This window comes from Prorops nasuta, unplaced genomic scaffold (genome assembly GCF_024137725.1).
Source record: "Prorops nasuta isolate Cenicafe-Biocafe unplaced genomic scaffold, Cenicafe_Pnas_1.2 PNAS00005, whole genome shotgun sequence".
NCBI lineage: Eukaryota > Metazoa > Arthropoda > Insecta > Hymenoptera > Bethylidae > Prorops > Prorops nasuta.
Window position 1 is genome coordinate 1549178 of NW_027116802.1, and position 23171 is coordinate 1572348.

At 35.3% G+C, this 23171-nt stretch overlaps 1 protein-coding gene across 21 annotated transcripts in view; it reads right to left on the reverse strand.

Annotated features, from left to right (window-relative positions):
• The window catches only part of Csk (C-terminal Src kinase), a 278720-nt gene that overhangs the window by 81766 nt on the left and 173783 nt on the right, over positions 1–23171 (reverse strand). For 19 of the 21 annotated variants that reach the window (XR_010822617.1, XR_010822618.1, XM_066727075.1 and 16 more), the window contains one exon: positions 12814–12900. The exons of the other annotated variants lie outside the window; for them this stretch is intronic. Coding sequence is in view for 17 of the 19 variants with exons in the window: in XM_066727075.1 (XP_066583172.1) it covers positions 12814–12900 (87 nt within the window). In the remaining 2 variants the exon portion in view is untranslated. The remainder of the gene's footprint in view (positions 1–12813; positions 12901–23171) is intronic. 21 annotated transcript variants of the gene reach the window in all.

Consider the following 23171-nt stretch of genomic DNA (forward strand, 5'->3'; position numbering starts at 1 on the left):
TCCGAATCACGCGTTATGTCGAGTTTTGACTTGGTCATGTGAACCACGCGGTAGAGGAATCCGAAATTTGGCAACGTCGTAACAACTGGGTGTACATGCGCATTGTATTAGTATAGTATAATAAAAGAATACATGATCTGCACGCAGCATTATAATATTGTTAATCAATAATATATCTGATAATTTTATTCATAAGAGAATTATTGCAATTAATTGTAAACGTTATTATGAAAGATGGAAAAAGATGTTATGAAAAATTTGTCAAAATGATAGGAAATATATTTAAAACATATAGAATTAATAATAGACATACTTTTTTTATTAGCATAAACTATGAGCTCCACCATATGAAGCTTTAATTTTATACATTTGTATTAAAATATATTTTTTCCAACATTAATACATTATTGATAGTAGTATAGAATAAGATATACTTAACATTAATATTGCACACAAAAAATGTACCTCAATAATAAGTCTTATACGACTAGAGAACGTACAAACCAATACATAACTTAGATCTCTGTAAGTTTTAAGTGTTCTATCAACTTCGATATAATTCTCTTATTTTTAGTTATTCTCACTAAATTATTTTCATCCTTTTGGGTGCAGAATTGAAAAATACTGTCATCTCCTTCATTCCTATAAAGCTCCAAAAGAAACTGATAAGTAACATCATGCATCGCCAATCTTTTTTGTATTTCAATTGAAATTACTCCTTTTAACTCATTTAAATGCATCATGTTCGCTTTAACTTTTTTTGATCTTTGAATTTCAACGAAGCTTTCTGGAAATGTTTTAGAAAATTGGAATAAATTGTCTTTAAAACCAAAAACATTTACGAGCTTCTCTAAAACTGTGACATCATAAGCAGCATTGTGAAATATTAGCCCTTCTTCTAATTTTAAAAAATCATTTGCAAGTGTTTCTAATTTAAATTTTGTAGGACCTTTTCGATCAACGAGTAATTTTTTAAACATTGATAAAGTATCTGCAAAACCAGAAATCATTTGAAAATTTTTAAGCATACCATACTTTGTGATTTGATGTAAGAAAAGACGTCTGTCAAAACTTACGTTATGGGCAACTAACAAAACTTTTTTTGATTCTGCAGATAAATATAAAAATTGCTCAAACGATGCCAAAGCTTCAGTGATTGTTAAAGTTTCAATTCGTTCATTGCGGGGGTACAGCGTATTGTCTATTTTATTGAAACCGGTACCTTTCATAGCTCCAGAACTGATCTCTTTCTCTGGATTAACGTATACGTTAAATATATTGTCATCCTGTTTCGCAGCAATTTGAATAATATCGGCATCGGCATCGAATCCAGTAGATTCCAAATCAAAATAAACTATTTTGTCTAAACTCGATATTGAATCACATTTTTTTTCAGTTACACTTACTTCAGCTTCAAATTACAGTTACTTGCATATGTTACGCCTTCTGACCTTTCTTTACTTCTTCTGAAATTTTCACGTTCTTGTTTTAATTTCAATCTTCTTACTTTACTCGAAACTAATTTACATCTTTCTTTTCTTGCCATTCTTTTTTTTCTACAGCAACAACGTATTTTGACGTGTTTTTCCCTACAGGTAAGCCTAGCGCTTTTTTATAATTTAAAATGCATTTTTCACCTTCATTCAAAACGCATACGCTATCGGCTACTCTAAAATCGTTAGCAGCGCTTGTACTGAGGCTTTCATTTTTTCTGGCTTTATGAGATACAATATTATTAAATGCTTCATTGATCTGACTTGAAGCTGATACTGAAAATTTGTGAGAATTCACAGCATATTTATAAAAAAAACTGCACTACCTCATTATATAATTTATCGTCTGATAATGAAACTGTATATTTTTCTTTACGCTTGCACCAAGAGCTACAATTTTGATGATGACCGTATAAATGATCCGGCATTCTTTGCAACTCCTCTGCTAACTTTTTATTTTGACCCTTATTTTGCCTTACAGCATAAGAAAAACATTTTTTTATATGACTGATTACTCCCTTCCGATTCAGTTGCTTATGCGAATTTCTCAATTTATATAACTCATTACTGAAATTCTTTATAAGGTGATTTGTATCAGCTAATTTGTGGATATTAATATTCGGATTGTCTTTTAGCACGGCAGATATCATTGAGCTATCCTCATCTCCGATAATACATCTGACTTGTAATCCAACTTCTTTTAAAATGTTGCTATGATTTATTAATTCAACGCCAGCATCTGCTTCCATTCCTTTCGCACTTCCCTGAAAATTTTGTCGGCAGTCGTGATCTTCGATGTTCCTTGCATCACATGTCCGACATTTCCGATTTCTTGTTGCATAATCGTTTACTTTACCCGACAAGAATCCAATTGCAGTACTGTAGCTGTTTAAGCTATCATAACTTCGGCCATTGCCACGTTTCGTCCAACCAGTATCGAAGGAAACAATGATATTACTGATTTCGTCTTCAGCAGCATTGAAGGATTGTGGTGAATTAGGACTTTTATCTAGCGGTAAGGATCTTAGGATGTTCAGATTTGGGTAAATGTCGGAAGCAATTTCAGGTGGCCTATGGAAAGTTTATGGAAATTCAGTAATTAATGTATTTAGTTTTTTAACATTTAAACCTTTTATGTAGATTAGATTACATAAAAAATTTGTGTAAATCGAAAATCATAATTAATTAATAAAATAAATAATATAAAATGTATATACACAATAGATGTACTAATTACACAAAGTTTATATATGAACTCTCATTTCTATAAATATAAAATATCTAAAATAATTTGAAATGTATACAATTATTAAATTTATAAAAACATTGAACTTATTGAATCTATGTCACTATTGTACGTACTAAATCAGAAATACTGAATCAATTGATTGTTTGCTTAGATTTAGTACTACAATTAATTAACATATTTTATTCATGTTTATTATAAATTTAATAAACTTGCAATTATCATTTTTTAATTCTTACAATTCTTTATGTAGCCTTTCTATATTTTCTATCATAAGTTTCTTCTCTTCTAACGCAGCTTGTAAACAGCTAGATCTAGCTTCCTTTTCAATTGCTGTTCCAACCATCGTTTCGTACTCCTTATACAAACGATTAGAGATACTTGCTAAATTTGCACATGCAAGCATTTTGTTTAAATTAGTGTTTCCAACAGCTGCGTGTACAGCTCCTGTAATGTAATAATTTATTACAATGGACATATGTATAATTTCAAATATATTTTATTATAACATATGAATAAATAAACACTAATGGAAATAGTTATTGATACTATTAATGTTGAAAATATTTAATAATTCGACTAATGAGAATCATTTTATATAAATTAAATAAATTATATTTCTTAACTTATTACTAAAAAAAAAATTATATAAACAAATTTTCAGGTAACATGAAATTGAATAAATTGCAGTATTATAATATTGAATATTTACCTAGAACTACAGACGCAGTTACTTCTGATTTACCATTTTCATTCTTGCTACTGGTTTCCACTTTAGTTGTTGCTTTACACGAATCACACTTGATTGTTAAAACCGAATGAAGACCTATACACTTCTCTTCAATGGTATTTTTTATACATAAAACAGCCTGACACTCTCTACATCTGAGATTCTCTCCAAGTACATCCAAATCAACTATACGCTTTCTGTTACCGTTTGTTCGAACCTCAACCAAATCCTTTTTAACAGCTTTTTGTTTAGCATCTGACATTGCTGTATATTGGAAAAAATGCTTCTTTTTTATGAATCTTCCATTTTTTCTACGGAAGTTAGTATCTGGCTTAGACATGATGCCTAACTTTTATTACATCTGAATGGAACTGCCGAGTGAGTATAAACAAAAAACCCGCTACGAAATCAACGTTGCCAAACTTCGGTGCAGTGTGAAGGGAGGTGCGCAGAAGTCTGAATTTATTTGAGTACCACTGAACCGAGTGAACTACCTTAAAATCATATTTCAGTCATCAAACTAATTAAAAAATTCTAAAAATATGTTTTCAAGATAATGTGCTATACGAGTGAATATTTAATTATACTATGCATGCTTTTATTAATCTTAATGATTAAAGAAATTGTATGTATACTTTTAACTCTATTGTTGTTACACTTCATTACACAATATTTATTGTATTTAAGTAGTAAAGCTATATTTGCTTAGATACTGATTTTATATACAATATTTGACCATTTATTTTCCAATTATAATATTTATATATTTGAAAGAACTATCACAAATTATATTTTCTCTTGTACGTCCAGCTTTTACATGAATGATTTTTTATCTACAAGATCATGTTTTATTTTACAGGACATAATGTTAATGAAAATTTAATGCTACATATAGATGATAATCATTTAAAGGAATTGAATCCTCAAATTGGATGTAGAGTTTTATTTGAAGAAAAATGGAGCAACCATTACACTACGAAGGAAGATTTTTCTCAAACTTCCTTAAGTTTATCATAAGTTTGTATTTCCTTTCATCTCATTAATTTTGTTTAATATAATACAACATGAAACACTTTAAAGATTTCAAATATAGAAGATTTTGATGATAGAAAATGTTATCAACGTACTACTAAAAGAAAACATTATTGCATACAATTTTTCCAAGTATCATTTTATATTATTTCAAATATATTTTGTTTTGAAGCTGGTTGATATTAAATAACTTTACTTTCTAGCTTTCGGGTGTTATAAATGCATCATCATCATATTTACAAACTTGTTTTCCTATACAGTGTCCTATTTTAAAAGCTATGTATACTGAACAAAGTGAATAAGTATTTTTAATTAAGTCTATTTTCAAAGAACATAATGGTACTAAAAAAATCCAACACCATTGTGCTATCTAGGTTTGGTTTGTGGGAATAATTAGCAATAACATAAAAAGGAGTTATTATTATAATTATTTTTCTTACTTTAATAACTTAATCATTTCATTTATAAGGAAATAAATGAATTTATTCTTTTCTGGGAGAAATCCTCAGAGAAAAGTGATACCATAGTTAATATTGAGAGCGAATTGGAGTCTGACTATGAAAAAGAAAATGCTCTAATTCGACAAAATAATTTCACAAGTACAAGATCATTCAACATTAAATGTGTGTTTTTCTATAAATAAAGTATTAAAAAAACAGTTATAGGAGCAGCTATCTTAAAATCATACAAAAAGAAAAAATTTTTATCACGAAGTAACAGAATTATTCTAGTTGACGTAATTATCACAAATGCTACAAAATTTACTCATAGGTAATAACGTTATGTAGCACAAATTTTCCTATATTTTTTTTTTATTACATCTAATATCAAATTTTATTTTAAATTTGAAGATTGACAAATGATAATTTATGTGATTTAAGAAAATTGTTGAGTTGTTCCCAACCGAAAACTACAATATGTTTTATATACCCTATAGCGGATAATATTTTCCAACCTTTCGGCGGTATATATTACCGTATAAAGATGTATTATTACGATTTTCAAGACTTTACTATCCCGGTTACGAGGAGGTAAATTCTAACAGATTAACTATAATTGTCGAGTGCCAGGCCAGATCTTGTGACCGAGTCTTGGAAAATCATTACATACACATATTTGCTCGGCTAGTCAGCCCCCTAAGGTAAAGGAGAGGGGAAGGATTGGGAGAATTCTCTTTGATTGACTATAGTGTACTTTACTAGAGTTATCCCTAGGTCATTATAGGTGTTGCAGTGAGAATAAATAACTAACTCATACGATCTCGAGGACAAAATGACCGAAGCTTTAATATATTCTAAATAAAGAATCTTACATAATATAATACATAAGCTCGGTATCTTTCCCCTTTTCTCATGTTAGCCAATATAACACGACACACACATACCAACATACTACATACGACCCGAGGAGCGGGGAGAATAGGAGTTCCTGGACGATCTCAGCCAGGTATCACCTCAGCTGACGAGTATGGTCCGATGTCAGAAAAATGGTGAATCCCTACATATTCCGCCAAGTCCCGAAGGAGACTACATGCAATCCACGAGACCTCGGTCCAATGGGCAAGCACGCCATGCGCACACACTTTCTGGCTACGTCCTCCAGAAAGGCCCCGCCGGAGTGACGCTTGGATGGGGCCCATTTCAGGGCAACGGGCACCCTGAATACTTCCGGTTCAGCATCGCAAAAAAGTCCCGATCCCGTCCCTCACCCAATCGGACGCCTAGCACCGGACTCGAGAGCGGGGAACCTAAGGAGGAACCACTTCGCTTTTTCAGGGACCAGCGTCCCGGGAACGCGGATGACTCTACTACCAACTGACGGTCTACACAGCATCCAAATTGAAACAAAATAAAAGGGGAATCGGCCATCCGAACCAAAATCACTCTACTAAGCTATTCAGTGATGAGATGCTTGGGGAGTGATACCCCGGCAAGGCCCAGAGTCCACCACCGATCCGCCAGTCTCACCCGGCAGAGCGACGGGAGAGAATATCCCTCACCGCGATGCCTGCTGGGGAAAGACCGGGAAAATCGGCGGGAAAATTCCAAACCTGCCGTGATATCTCCCCCCTCCTTGGCCGATCTACATCACCAACTCGTCAGCTGAGAGAGATAATTAGAAGGAACTCTAACCTTCTTTTTCCCATCGGTCAGCACCGGATTTGGTCAGCCTCGCCGCAGGTATATTTGTAGGCACCTCGTCCTCGCTTTCCTGCCTCCAGCTGGTACTCCTGGGTATTCCTCTGCTGCATCTCTCTCCTCCGGGTTCACACGTATAGACTGGCATCCTGACTGCTACATACGCTGCCTTCGGAGATCCAGTTGGAAGAGAACCGAGGGCACTTCTTAGCCTTCATTTGTTCCTCTGGATGGTCTTCTGTCAGTCACGTCCTCTCCTTTCGAAGGATCAGTCGGAAGAGAGCGAGTCCTATCACGGCATTCCTCAGCTTCCTCTCCTCCGGCCTCTTTCATCCTGACTATCCTATATTATCAATTAATTCGGCGGTATTGGCCGATTAATATCACGTGTCATATTCGAGACAACCCGATTGGTGGAGCTACCGGCTAAGTTGTGTGAGCTATACTCTTTCCACCTGAGCGAGGCTTGGCTTTCTCGCACATAATATAGAGGATAGAGTCCAAATGAGTCGCCCGGTATATGATCTTCCTCTCACTCCTTTTCCTTACATTGTTAGCCAGACATCTTCCTTGAACAGCCTAGTTTCTTCCTTATCGACGAATCCGGAGCTGCCTTCTCTATATCCTACTCCAAAACGAGCAAATCTCCCATCCTCCCTACTCCTCGACCGTAAACATTCTCTCTTCGTTTCGTTACTTAACCACACACAAACATTCATACTATACGAACTTACAGACTATATCACAAATTGGTTATAGCGGAGCAAGGCGCAGACTCAATACAATTTTATTTCAGGTAAATCCGAAACGAAATATAGGAAATCAAAGGTTATTGTAGGTATGGGGAGGGAATAAACGATAGTTCTTTCGCTTATCATCAATTTAGTAAGGCCTTCTAGGCCAGTATCATCCGATTATAACGGGAATCTTAAACTTCACGATATAACCCCAATAAAAAACATTTTTCTCCTTCTGGGAGGTGTATTATTTCTAAAGGAAAATTAGTTTTTAAATATAGGAACTATATACATAATTTAAAATCATTTGAAGAAAAAGTAAAGTTTATTGCAATTGACGCAGATGACAGTAATTCCATAGAAAGCCAAAGTAATATATAAAAAAAAAAAATTAGGGTACATTCCCTTATATAAAAATATTTCATAAAATTTTTTTTATAGATGAAGTAGCAGAAACTTCAAAATTATTGCTGTCTAAAAATATTGTACCTTTTCAATCTATTTTATTCAATTGGGAAAGACATTCTATTTCCAACAGCAGCTTATAAAAAATTCTAAAGAAATGTTGAAAGAAATTATTGATAGCTGGCCAATACTCAAACAACCAGAAAGCGGATAGATATTAATAGAATATGATTTTGTACGTTTATGTTTAACACAAATTAATATTGCTATTTAAATATGGGATACTTTTTTTGAAAACTTAAAGACTCTTAGGCCATTCAAATCGAAGGACGATAATGCAAAAACATTAAACGAACTATTGCTTCTAGAATATATACATGAAGGTAATTCTGAATTATAATTTGTTATTTTCTAAAATTGTTGGGATTGAGGTTATTATTATTTTCTCACTAGATTTAATTATAAATACAAATATTTGTATTTGTTAACTTTTCTACAGATACTAAAGTTGCTTGCCAATTATTATTATTACCTTATTTGATAAGTCCAAGAGGAAGAGTGAAGTCCAATAGCCGTCATTGTAAACCATCAATTTCGGAATGCAAATATAGTTTAATTATGTTTATAACTGTAAGTGTAAATGTTTTAAAAACTAATTATTCTTTCTACTAAGTTCTGTCAATACTGGACTGCTTGCATAGCCCATTCTATATGTCTATGACAGTATACATTATAACCGGGGGCCTATTAAAGGAGTAATCCCAAACCGATTATTCGAGAAATAAATAAAGTCAACGTTAAAATATAGGAGACTTACTTTATTCACAAATATCTACGGAATGGGAAGATAAAAGGGGGGAATCTATACAAAGTAAAGGGTAGCCCTGCCAGGACTCACGCACACTTATTATACAATTCCGTCATTTTGCGTACTTGCACTCAAACAATTAGAAGGGACAGAAATAGAGATAAAGGGGATTAGGCTGGAGGAAAAATGGGATACGCAGGGAAGGAAAGAACAGTAAACGGGAGAACAGGCAAATCAGGGAAAAGGGGAGAGGTAATACCGGCTACTCGTTTGCGGATCATCGAACGGCAGCAAGCTTAATCTTCGACGGCGACATGATTAAACGACTCATTCGGTTGATCTCGGAACGCCCCTTACAATATGGCACCACCGCAGAAAAGTACAGCACGGCAGCGGAATCGACCGTCCAGTCGATGGTAGGACGGCGTAACAAGGAGTGAGTCTTGCTCCTTCTTCTTGGCTCAATTACCCAGTTCCGTGTCTTCCTCATTTACATAATAGCCAATCAATTGTCCTGATGGATAGATGACAGGTGGCGTGATCCAGTTAATCCAATCAATAGTCAGAATCGATCCTTGTTCCAGTCCAATCCGGAGTTCGGCACGAAACTGGGTTGGCAGCACTGCTTGGAAGTAAGGTGGTAGTGCAGACTCTGATGTCGCGGACTTTGAACGCCGATGTATGCTGGGACCGTTAGAGTCGGAGAAATAATGTAGGGACGGAGCGGGGTTGACATGTACAAGGGATACAGGAGGGAAAGGAAAATGGGGATTGCAGCTCAAGTTCATATTAACAGGCACGCATCTATACTAATTCCTAAAACATCTACTTTTCTCCCGTGTGCGGCAGTTACAATATTCTTACTTAGAGGACCACACGACCGACAAACGGGAGATTATTCACTCGCATACAGTAGATAAAACCTGGGACGTAAATATTTACAACGAGAAGTCGGGCGCAACCTCACGGGATCCATGGTACGCCGAACCAGGTAACGCTACGCGACTTTGCGCTATACGCAACTTAGATAATTCGGCAGTTTGGGTATTTATTCCTACTCAGGGGGAAATAGGGTGGCACCGAAATAAAGAGAGAGGGAAGTGGGGAGAAGCAATGTGCTTAGTAACGTTTCAGCTTGTTACAACATATATACAGAGTATATCAGCAATGTTGCTTTCCATTTTAACCACATATTCTTGAGCATAAACTAAGTCGAAAAGTCCTATACTATAACATTCTGAAAAGCATCATTGCTGAGATAAATCAATTTTAAACCGATAAATCAGGGCTTTTATTTAACGGAAAAATTACTGTGCGAAAATTGATTAGGTAAAGTTCTCTGCGAACCAAAGAAAAGAAGGTTTCGGTGAACGAAATAAATAACATTTGAATTAATCGATACTAAATCATTTATTTTAAAAATACGTTAAACAATGTACAAATAATAAATTGCCAATAGACCGAAGAATTAATTATTGCTCCAAAGAGCCGAATAGATAATATACCGGGGGAAAATTCCTACCCACAAAATGTACTATGCAAAATCCCAACTTTGTTGAGAACCCAGGGCCCAGGGCAGGATGCTACGTACCTGAGACACCCAGGCAACGTAGCTAGAAAAGAAAGGATAGCGTCCTCCTGGAGACCACAAAAGCTCTAAAAGGAAAAGGTTTGCGATCTAGGAGTCCTAGTCGAGTCGCAAATAGGTAGAGGAATGGCTAAGTTGCAATTTTTAATAAAGATTTACAGAGTCTAGAGTCTAGACTAACTGAAACGAGCCGCGCCAGTGCCACTAGTGTCAGGCCAGTTGGCACTTAAATATATTCCAAACTAAATCATGCGAGCGAGAGAGCTCGCCATGGCCGTGACCACCTAGCGACGTTGAGTGAAAGTAGGAGAGGAAAGAGACGAAGAGTGTGTACAAGCGAGACAGCCCGAGAGGCCCCGACTGCTCGTATCAACACAACAGATCTCCAACAATTGCTTAAATTTTATTTTCGTTGACAGTTCCTCTTTAAAAAACAAAAGAAGTTTGTACTTCTCCGCCGATCCGTATTGTCGTACACGTATATACACACACGCACGCAACTACGCCGATTATTACTATTCCTCCTAATGTCCTACATTTCTGATCCTGGTGTTGATGAAATACATTTTCTGCCTATTTTTAAAAGGATCCTGGACAGCATCCATTTACATAGTTGAAAAGTCTAAAGAATAATACGGCGTTATTTGTAGATTAATTTTCAAGGCGCTTTATCTTTGCGGTGACACGACATATGAACTGTTCTAAGGTAGACAAGAAATAAGTATTATATTAAAAAAGCTATTATAAGAAATTGCATTTTTTTCTGTTTTTAAAAATCTTACTGTTTTATTAGATAGAGCAGTTTGCTGTATGCATCATTGGAATATCAAAATGACTCGGAAATACATTTTCAAGTAAGGCCATAGTTTTCTTTGGAAATTTCAATTTAAGTGGAGAGGTCCCTTTAAGGATAAATAAGCCTTTTTCTATTTTCTGAAGGGACAAGCCAAAGAATTAAGAATAATTTTTTATTAATGCTGTATATTATTATTCATAATCTTTGCCCGCTCTTAGGTACAAAAAGATTTCAAAAATAAATTAGTAAATGCTTATGCTTTTCTCTTCACTTTATTACGATTTGCTAGGTGAATTGTAAAATATTTATTTTTGGTGACCATATCACCTTCTAGTCACTATAAACTAGAATCAGACCTAGCAATTGGCAAATTTTACTGGCAAGTCCATTTAGGCAAGCACTATGCAAGAAGTACTAGCATAAAGGCAATAGCTATGGACAATCTACGGTATAAACAAAAAATTATTTTTAATTTTGTGGCTTGTCCCTTCATAAAATGAAGAAAGGCTTATTCATTTGTAAAGGGATCCTTCAAGCTCTCCACTTAGGTATAATTTTCCAGAGAAGACTTTGGCCTTACTTGACAATCCATTTTCGAGTCATTTTGATCTTCAAATGATATAGCAAACTGTTCTATCTCATACAGCAGTAAGACTTCCAAAAACAGAATAAATACAATTTCTTATAATAGCTTTTATGATAAAATACTTATGTTTTGACTACCTTAAAGCAGTTCATATACCGCGCGACCGAAAAGATAAAGCAACTTGAAAATTAATCTACGAATAACGCCGCATTATTCTCCAGACTTTTCAACCAAATGGATGCTATCGAGGATCATTTTAAAAATATGCAGAAAATGAATTTCATCAACATCAGGATCAGAAATGTAAAACATTAGGAGTTAATATTAATAATCGGCGTAGTTGCGTGCGTGTGTGTATATGTGTGTACAACAGTATGGATCGAAAGAGAAGTTCAAACTTCTTTTGTTTTTTGAAGGGGAACTGTCAACGAAAGTGAAATTAAAGTAATTTTTCCGTTGAATGAAAGCCCTGATTTATCGGTTAAAAATTGATTTATCTCAGCAATGATGCTTTTCCGAACTTTATAGTATAGGACTTTTCGACTTAGTTTAGTCCCAAGAATATGTGGTTAAAATTAAAAGCATCATTACTGATACACCCTGTATACAACGTACTCTTACTCGTATACGAAAAGTTTAATCATGTTCGTTAATGTTCAAATTTTTACTTGAAACTTGAGATACATATTCCTTAGAGTATATATTAATGATTTATGAAAAAAGAAAAAATATATTTTTTGAAAATATTAGTGTTCATATCCCTCTTAAAAAAAATCACCTTAAGGGGAATCTGTATATAGACATTACAAAGCGAAATCTTGCGCCAAACGAAACGGCCTCATTTCTTAACCGATTTTAACGTTCATTCACCTTTTTGGAAACGCCAGAAGATTATCTAGCGATCTTCGTTGGCCGATTTTTTAAATTTCACTTTTTTTTTTATTTCTTTTAGTTTTTCATTTTTTGAAAAATCTGCCAACGAAGATCGCTAGATAATCTTCTGGCGTTTTCAAAAATGTTTATAAACGTGAAAATCGGTTAAGAAATGAGGCTGTTTCGTTTGGCGCAATATTTCGCTCTGTAATGTCGATATACAGATTCCCCTTAATCTCTAAATCTTTTTATTCATGGACTAACATTCAACTTTTTATAAAAGATTTGTCGGATTAATCCCAATCTTTATAGAATGCAATTGTCAAATTGGCAATAATTTTTATCTAACACAGAGTATATGATAAATCAATTATTACTTACTATTCGTGGGTACGGTACGCGGCCGAAGGAGTAAATTTCCCAGAGTAATATGCCAAAGCTCCACATATCAGACTTGTTTGAAAATTTCTGTAATTAAAAGATATGAAAACTATAAATGCAAATATTCAACCTTGTCAAAATAACTTATAATTTTAATACAGTTCCTAACTCTCATACGATCATGAATCTTAAGAATGCTATCACATGTCATATCTTTTATTATTCTAAAATAATCAGATCAAATAAATTAAAACCCCTTTCTATTGTACATAGATAATAAAAACCGTTGACTCTTATCCCTGCAAAAATCACTTACGTGTAAAAATGGTCGACAAGTAATTAAGTTAATCACTAGCAACCAAAGAATTTGAAATAGAATCAAAAAAACTTAATAATCAAAATCCTGATCAGTATAACAGATAATTACAAAAAATAATTACGCATTCTTCAATAAAAAAGGTATATGAAATTCGTTTTAAGAAAACAAAATCTTAATCAAAAACTATTTTCTATGCCGGGCTCGTACTTTATTTATATCAAGAGACACGATAGTTTGCGGTAGTGTCTCGACATACAGTACAAGTCATATAAATATCATATTAATGCCGTCGGGACACTACTGTTAACATATACATCGAATTTAGCCTCCCTATCTTTTAAATCAACTTGTGTTTGTGATTGATATATTTTTCTATGTTCATTTATACATATTTTAAAATTATTGGAAAAAAGCTGTCAAATGAGTCCACAAACATTAAAAACGGTTGCTCCAAATTAGAGTTCTCATAGCTTTGGTTTTCATTATGTCAAAATTAAGATGATAACTCGTTCCTTTCTCAAATATTTCCGCGGATGATTTCCTCCGAAATTTGTCGTTAATATTATCCACAGATGACTTCGACGTGCAGTTAGTCGGTAATATCAACGATAAAGCCGGTTTCGTGTTATAGTAGACATAAATTTAAATATAAATTAAACTGTTACATTTGCCAAATGTAATTAGTAGTACCTCAAATTTTGATCTGATGTTGCTCAATACTTAGTTTGATGCAACTCAATGCAAGCTGTTAATCAAACTCGACATAACAGATCTGACGTACTATGTACCTCATGCAGTGAAGTTGATTATTATATTGTGATTAGCATGGTTTCAATTTTTCAGATACAAATATAAATCCAATTAATTTAGACACAAGGAGTCAACAATCAGGTAAGTATAAAATTCTATTTTAAAATACAGAAAGCACTAAACATTCTGGTACTTCGTGAGATTTCTTTTTCAAATTGTGTGAACTGAAATAAAATATTTATTTTGTCATTATTAAGGATCGAGCTGACTGGATTAACCTCGATTGATATTTACAACATTGCCAACGGGAGGTTTATGCTAAATATTCATACATATGAACCCTTATCAGGAGTATATTAATTAATAGAAACTGCTAAGGTGTAATGGAAAATTATATGTTATCCTTTAAGAGAATAATTAAGAGACACGGTAGTGTCTCGACGAAAACTACATATCGCTGAGCACTATCGTATAACTTATACAACAAGTTTGTACGTCCTAACCTCTAAAATATTTTTCAATCATTTTATCAATATGAATTTGAGACATCACGATTTGATGATAGTCTTATGTCAGAGCATTTTTAAAGGGCTTTCAAGTGATACTAGAAACATTGAAATCGGTTCATGCATGCCTGGGATATCATATTTTCTGGATTCGTTTCTGTCAATTTTTGTAATTTTTCCTAGTTTTTTCTTCTCTCCCTAGAATATTTGTTTAATTCCCCCCAAAAAATATTTGTCTCGATCTGAAGTTGGTCGATAAGACTCCAGCCAAAATATATGTCTCGGACTGAAGTTATCTTCGCGGACGTCCTCGCCCTGAAGTTGATTACTACATAATGTTAATGGTTGTGTTCAGGGCCACTCACCGCTGACTAAGCGCTACAGCAAATTGCCTGAAATTACCAATCGTCTCAAATATTTTAGTTAGCGTTAAGAAAGCCTTGGGTTGCCCGAACACAACCAATGACAAAACCTGCATGGATGAAGCTTAACGGGAGGTGTCATATAAAATCGATATAATCGATATAGCTAGTCCAGCGATTATTATGCATTGTGATTACAGATAGAAATTAAAAAGCATTATGAGATTCCACATAAAATAAACTTCGCTTGTAAAAAAAAAGCAAGTATTAAATCATCTAGCGTAATTAATTTACTAAAATAAAAAATTTCAATTAAAACAATTAGTGAAATTCAAATGTTTAGCAAGCACATATTTTTACCATGGTAAAATTTAAAATTTATTCAAAAAAATAGTAACATAAACTAGTTACTTGCCAGGACCGTAATGTTTATACGTAAGTCACTATCTTGCAATATAAGCGTAGCTTCTCGTAAGTTTAAAATGTGGCTATTTAATACGATTCCATACAACAGACCCCCGGTCAGTAACTTTTATTTTACTATTTTTTTTTTCCGAAATGTTAATTTTCTCCATGGTAAAAATATATACTTGCATAACATTTGGATTTCACTAATTTTTTGAATCGTAATATTTTATTTTACTACATTAATTACGTTAGATGATTTATATACTTACTGCTCTTTTTTTACAAGCGAAGCTTGATTTTTGAGGGTTCAGTTGTTCGGGTCGAAAAAATTGTTTTTTTTTTCATATTTCGATAGTATAACATCATGCAAATAGTGTGTATAAATTTTAGACCGAAATTTAAAATGTTAACGAAGTTATAGCACATATTCGAGAGCGCCGCATAGTTCCACGTTATAAGCCTTGCAACAGCTGCTAACGATCGGTCTTCTGTATTATGACTCATCACCTTTATACTTCCTTTGAGCTTCTTATACCTTTCGATTTACAAAAAGGTATAACCAAATATACCTGTGTTCGATGCAAATGAAGAGACTGATGGCTTGCTGGCTGCACCGGTGTTCGATGATTAGTGTGAACTTGAAAGTTCCTTTAGTCAAACTTTAAAAGCGTGTTTCTCGAAGCCACGTTTTCTCGGTCCATCCGGGTGATAACAAATTTTCTATTATACCGATCGGACTGAAATTTTAACAGGTTGTTCTACACATTTGTAACTCTGGTGGAACTAGAATAATTTTTCTTCATCCATTACTTTTCAATTTACACTGAAAAAATAACCCCTCCTTTCTAAATCCCCAATTTCTTTATTTTTCAACAAAATTTTTTTATTCTAGTTCCAACCAGAATCGCAATACTACCGAATAATAATTTATTTAAATATTTTGTTTTAGATCATCCAAACGGGAGAAATCATCCGACCTAACGACTTATTTTTTTAGACACCTACTTTGGCGTTATATAATATTAATAGAAGATTGTAAAGAAAGAAAATAAAAATAATAATATATACTTAAAGATACCATTCATAATATATGAAATTTGTATACTTATTGGAGTTATTTACATAGTAAAAATAATGTCGGAAATACCCTACAAAATTATTGTTTTACTATACTACTACCGTAACCCATTAAAATGCCTAAACTTTTTGAATTTTTACTAAGTATTCAAATCGATTATTTCGCATGTTATCGGTCTAAAAAAAATTGGAATGACTTTATTCCGACGTAAAATTTCATGCTTTTTCAGAATCCATAGACAAAATTACGATTATATTTTAAGGAAAAATATATGGCCGATTTAAGCATGAGAAACGTGACATTTCTCTACAAGAAATTGTTCTGGATTTTTTTCACTATGTTATTGCAAAGGATTTATCTTAAAATTATGGTCAGTAGTGGACAAACTACTTGAAGTTTAACAGAAAATTTTTTTAATCAACATTTAACCGTTCTTTTTTAAAAAGTGGCGGCGAAAATGTAAAAATTGTATAAAAATCGGTACTTATTTCTTCTTTAAAAAATTATTAAGTTTCATGAAAATTGTCAAAGAATAAAAATGTCTTAGAATTGAATGAAAAATACTCTTAATTTTTTCAGATTTTTTGAAGACATTTTTTGAATATTTTGATTAGGCACATTTAAAAAAAAATCAAAAATTATTTCAAAAGATCTGAAAAAATTTAAAAGCATTCTTCATTTAATTCGAAGACATTTTTATTCTTTACCAATTTTCATAAAACTCAATAATTTTTGAAAAAAGAAATAAGTACCGATTTTTATAAAAGCTTTACATTTTCGCCGCCATTTGTTAAAAAAGAACGGTTAAACTTTTATTAAATAAATTTTCTATTTAGCTTCAAGTAGTTTGTCCACCATTGGCCATAATTTTAAGATCAAACCTTTGCAATAATACAGTGAAAAAAAATCGAGAAAATGTTTTTTTTTCATATCGATAATTACTAAATAATCGCATTGAATATTTAGTAAAAATTCAGAGAGTTTAGGCGTTTATGGGTTGAAGAGTTAAAGGTGTGATTAAAATTTCCAAAGAAAATATTGATAATTGTTGAAATTATTCTGCGTGCCGTGGAAAAAATGATTAGATCAAAAGAATAGGTCTTGTGCCACTATTTTGCAATATCTTTCAATGAAAATTTTTTATACTATACCTCAATTTATACCTAATAACATTTGTAATTAGTTTGTTTCTTATTTCTCTCCTTGCATGAAAAACTAAATATCAAAGAACGCGTTTCATTTTCAACTTCTACAGTGGTTTAACCCCTTAAAAAGGCAACGAAACTGTGCGAGAAGGTGGAAGGAGTTGTAACAATATAGCAGGTGCTTGAAGAAAACCCGTGAAAGTTGAAACAAAAGGAACTAGTAATTTAACAATAAATATAAAATATTTTTACTAAACAAAAATAAACTAATAGAATATAAAGATTACAAGAAAATAAAAAATCACATTGCTTGTATAAGCCGTGATAACTAAATGGATTACTCTAGAAGCGTAAATAAAATTACTTCGAAGAGCCACATACCCACCTAAAAAGAATAGTACTATAACTACTCCTTACCTCAAATAATGACAAACTAAAAAGCCCCACAAGTAGAAGATACAGCACTGGTGAATCTCCAACAGCTGTTCAGGTGAGGTAAGGAGATGTTAGAACAAATATGCCTCGTTTGACCATAAGCTAGATGATGCCAGCGAGAAGCCTCGCAGAGTAACGGAAAAGTTTTGGGAGGATATATACTCCTCATAGCTCCAAAAAAGATGCCGCTTTCAGTCTGACGTATGTACTAACGAAAATTTGGTGCATTGGGCATATCTAAATAGTAATTAATCTTTAATTCATTTACAAGTTTTGGCTCCATTATAGCTGTCTAGTGGTAGTGGACGCAAATAAAGAAATGCGCTATAGAGCGAAAGCGAGCGTAAGAGTAGGACTGCGTGATATTCCCAAGCCGCCTGGACCTCAGCGCTTTCCTCGATCTCCAACACCTAATTTGACCAAGATTGGCTGCGATATACTATGATAATATAACTTTTCGCAGTAATTTTATTACTACGTTATTGTAAATGTCATCATTACATTTTAAAGTAATTACGTCACTTTTAGCAATATAAGCAAAATATTAATGATGATAAGATAATTTAATTTAAGTATTGTAACGTTATTCCCGTCAGCGTGAGGGACCACTCACACTACGGGTTTTCCATTACCTTTGCCTGTCTTTATTTATCGATATCAGGGCGCCAGTTGGTCAGTTGGGTGGCCAACAACCCTACGTTATCTTTTGAGTCTTTCGACTCCCCTTTCACATGAACTTCATACGGTCCTGCGGCCATGCATTTAGACGGTAGCAGTAGCCAGGGTCGCTCAGTATGCTAGGTCATGGAGAGAGGGGAGGGTCCATTGCGGAAGTCCGAGCCTCGCAGACCTATCTGCTGAGGGGCATACATCTACCCCTCACCACCCACACACAGGTGGTGGTGAGGAGTGCAGGAACACGCGGTATCATTGCCAAGCATAGAGTTTGCCAGGAGCGGACCACCACGGAGGCAATGGTCGCGATCTGTCCAGCCATAGCGTAAGCCTATGGAATTACGGAGAGCACCGGGACACATTCCAACGGGCTAACTACGCGCCTGCGCAACCCACTATGCATTGGCCGGTATCCAGTCACGACGTACGTGCAGGCTGGCCTATAGCACACGCCTCACGTACGCGAACCGACCCATGGCTGTCTGCGTACCGTGTCACGCGCTCACCAGCACACACGGACACATTAGCCCAGTCCCATGGTCGCGTTCCGACTGCTCGTTATGGCAGTCTGCGCACGACATTCGCGCAGCCTGCTTGAAGCGCGTAACTAGCATTCAAGCCAGACTCGATGTTCTATCTTCCCTCCTCGTGGGGACTTATAGACACAGTCATGCTTTTTAGGACTTCCCGAGGCCGCTTCTCCTTATCTCAGGTTGCCTGGATTGTTCGGCATAGCCCTGCCTTACTTCTCAGGGTAACCTGGACATCGTTTACTGGAGCGCCAGTCTTTTCATCCGGGCCTCTGCCTGTCAACGGGGTCTATCCTTGACGTTAGCTATACTTCACTCGTGAACCTATCTCACGAGTCGGTAACGTAGGGATTAATAATATCCACTGTTCGGTAGCTTTTATGTTCTTTATTTGGTATCTCGTATACGTAACGGGGAACTTCGTTACAGTATTCCTGATAATATAATATGATCAAGGTATATCTTTAACATGCCCACTGGCCGTGACGATATACTCGAAGTATTCTAAGAAAGTCCTAGTGGTATTGTGCTATTGAGATGAGTATACTTATATATACTGCATCTAAGTTTTCAGGAACCTCCTTCGTATATCACATCTTCATGTCATCTCTATTGAGTATCGTTTTAATCATAATGATGTCCAAAATCTTTTCACCGTCAAGTACCATTATTTCTCACTTTATACATACTTCACTTACAGCATCAATTATTTAGTCAAACCTTTTGTTCTTAAGAGATATGTTACGGATTTCAAGTTGTTATGCTACTTTCTGAGGATGAGATCAATAGCCGACGGCATATAAAATCTATGCTTAGGCAGACAACAATCCTGAATATGCCCTTCTTTATTCCTGAATTATACCTTCAAGAAATTACAAATTTCATATTCGCCCCTCCCTTTGACCGGCCTAATGGGGGAACACTAGGCTAACCCTTAGTAGGTCACTCAAAATAAAATTATATATTGTAACGTGGTGAAACCACGTTACAGAAATTTAGCGTACAACTCTCGTCCTTAGTGCCTCCCGCATCCCCATAATATGCATGTGAGTGTATAAATGTAGTAATATGAATCTTCCGTGGTGCTACAATGTAGTTTTCCGCTGAAGGAATATTGTAAATGTCGTTCACGGAAGAAGACTGTATGTTTTTAGGAAATGGTATGATTGAGAATTGGGCCAATATTTGTAGCTTAGAATATGTAATTTAGAATACAAGATTATATTCTATTTTATTTCGATGCTTTACTTGTAAAAAACGATCCTCTACTCCGACATGAGCTTGAAAACTGTTATATCTCCATCCTTATTGCGCTTCTGCCGAATTCTAATAAGTCCTTCCTTTTCACACTCGTTCCTCTGTCCTAACTCGTTTACGCTGTGCCCCTACCGTCTCCCTTACCACGCTGACGCTTGACGTGCCTAAACGCGAGGCCCCTACCGTTCACCTTACCGCGCTGGCGTCCGAAGAAGCTAGGAGCAATTTCACTCACCGCACCACTACTCAGCCCACAAAACGGCCAGCGTCGTTTGCTACAGGGATCGACGGCGTCACAACCCCGCGCAGCCAGGATTCAGCAATCCAGGAAATTATCGATGATAGGGAATGGCTAGAATATATGGATCGTCGATCAATACTAGATGATAATTGGTCTCTTGATCACGATCTTGCGTCCGACCCCAATGATGTCCCTGCCGTGACAAAGGAGCGAAATGGAAGGACAGAGAATTAACTGTCAGATTGAACTAGACCGTATCTAACCCTTGAATATAGAGGATGGAAGATCTGATTACACAGGGAATCCAAGAACGTTCATCTACCGCTTCCTCGAATCATTTGTAAAAGGAATTGGCTAAGTCGTCGAGGGATCCAACACGTTCTGAAGAGTGTCGTCCGGTGTTCTCCCGACTTCGTCAGTGGACTCGCGGAAGATAAATGTGGCGTTTTGGAGTGCCGGGAGCCGGAGTTCTCCGCCGAGTGATCTTTCCGTTCCTTCCTAGTAACCGTTTGTTTCCTTCTTTCCCTAACAACTTACCCCTAACGAGTTACCCCTACCGAATTGCCACTGCAGTTTCCTACCTTTTTCTTCCCCTATTGACACTCCTCCATTTCTTTCATTTTTTATAGACTTTAGTTAATATAATATGCGACGTAATATTTGAGTGATTATTAGTCGCTGATAGTCCTTCGGGCTTTTCCGACAGAGAGGGATAAAAGTAATTGGACAAACTCAATGCTCAATATAATCACATTTATTCAAGTAAAATAAATGAGATATATACACAGTATATTACAGTGATCATACAACTACTTAACTTAACGCTATGTTGTGTTATTCGTGATCTGCCGTTGCAGGTGTGTACGGAGTGTACTTAGTTACTATGGTCCAGGTCTTATAAAAACGCCCGTTCGTGACGCTTCAGTCGGTAGCCTCACGGCGGGGCTACGGATATACATACACACACACACACACACGGCGGTCGGCGACGCGGCGGTCTATGGCCTCTCGGAGGGGCCCACACACGGTAGACGGCAGGATGGCGGCTTAGGCCTTAACCTGTAAAGAAAATGCCAGCCGTCCGGAGAACTCCTGGACACGGCATTAATACGGCGGGGCGGTGATCGGACGGTGCGGAGAACTCCTGCACCAGGTTTACTCGGAGAGCTCCTGAGCGGGAATCAGTGCTGTTAGATCGTGCCGGATTTCTCTCCCTACTACGCGACCGTAGTCTCACTAACACACGGTCAGCCGGTAGCATCTGTGAGACATCCCTACTCATGCGCTACTCCCTAGTCACGCACACCATTGCAGCGATACGTGCGAGTCTCGGCTGCCTTCGATGGGTCTCGGTCGGATTCGGCACAACTGCAGAGCGAGAGAGAGAGAGAGCAGTATAGTTTTCTCGGCCCCCTCACTCTCTCCCGATCTTGACTGTCTCTTAGCCAAAAAAGCATGGCAAAATCATTTTCGGCCAGCACGGCGAATGTAGTCCAGTCAAATCAATAAAAATAATTACAAAAAAATCGTAAATTTTGTATTTTTTTTAAGTGGTAAATCCTAAGGTGCGAAAATTTGCAAAATTCAAACTCCTAATGGGTTTGCTAACGGGGGGGGGGGGGTGAAAAAGGGGTAACCAAAAATATTTCGACTTCTGTACTTCGTAGAATAAAAATTGTTTTTATTTAACTTAGAAAGATATTCTCTACAAGTATTATTGGACAATATTTTTTGTAGCGAAATCGGTTAAAAAGTTATTCAGGAAAAAGGAATACAAATTTTGCAATGTTAACTTATTTAATTTAATATTTTGAATCCGGCTATTTTAATCGAAAATAAGTTTAAATATTTTTTGTAGGGTATTTAATTAGCTAAAATCCTAGTTAGTTAAAATATGATTTTTGTGAAATGGAACCTTAGGTAGGGTGCATCGCGCGAAGTTTATTATATTAATGACTTATTTTGCTCAGCGAATGAAGTACACATATTTACTTGCTATTCTTTAAGTTCAAACATTGAGCTCCTCGTATTTTTAATATATTTACGAAAAATGCTTTAAATAATAAACTCTTTTCCACCCTACCCTGGAGGTAGAGTTGGAGGCGAATTTTTTTTTCAACGTGGTATCCCCAGAAGGTATATTCTACAGGAATGCTTTTTTAGCCAACTTTAACACAATTATAACGAAATTTGTTAAAGAGAACACTGCCAAGACGCTCATTTGGAAAAATTGGTGGCCTGGCCTAGTTTTGCCAAAATCGTCGGATAGTATTTTATTTTAGTAGTATAATCTGCTAATTATTGCATTTTTTATTTATTATTCAGTCCAATAAGTTAATGGTTATTAAAAAAATAATCCTTGCAATGAAAAAAAATTAAAAAATTTTAAACTTCGCCAAGACTCGAACACGAACGCGCCACGTGACAAACGGTAAACTTACCATTTGCGCTACAGCGCTCACTTGGTGTAACAGAGGCAAAACAGCTTTTTAAAGACTTACTACAATTCTTTCATTAATCCGTCATAAACGATCAAGAATTAGCAGCAATAATAAATACATTTATTTACACACCATTATTGCACTAAATTTATTATGTTTTTCATTTGAAGCATACATTTTGCATGAAGATACGACACTTTATGGGTGTTTA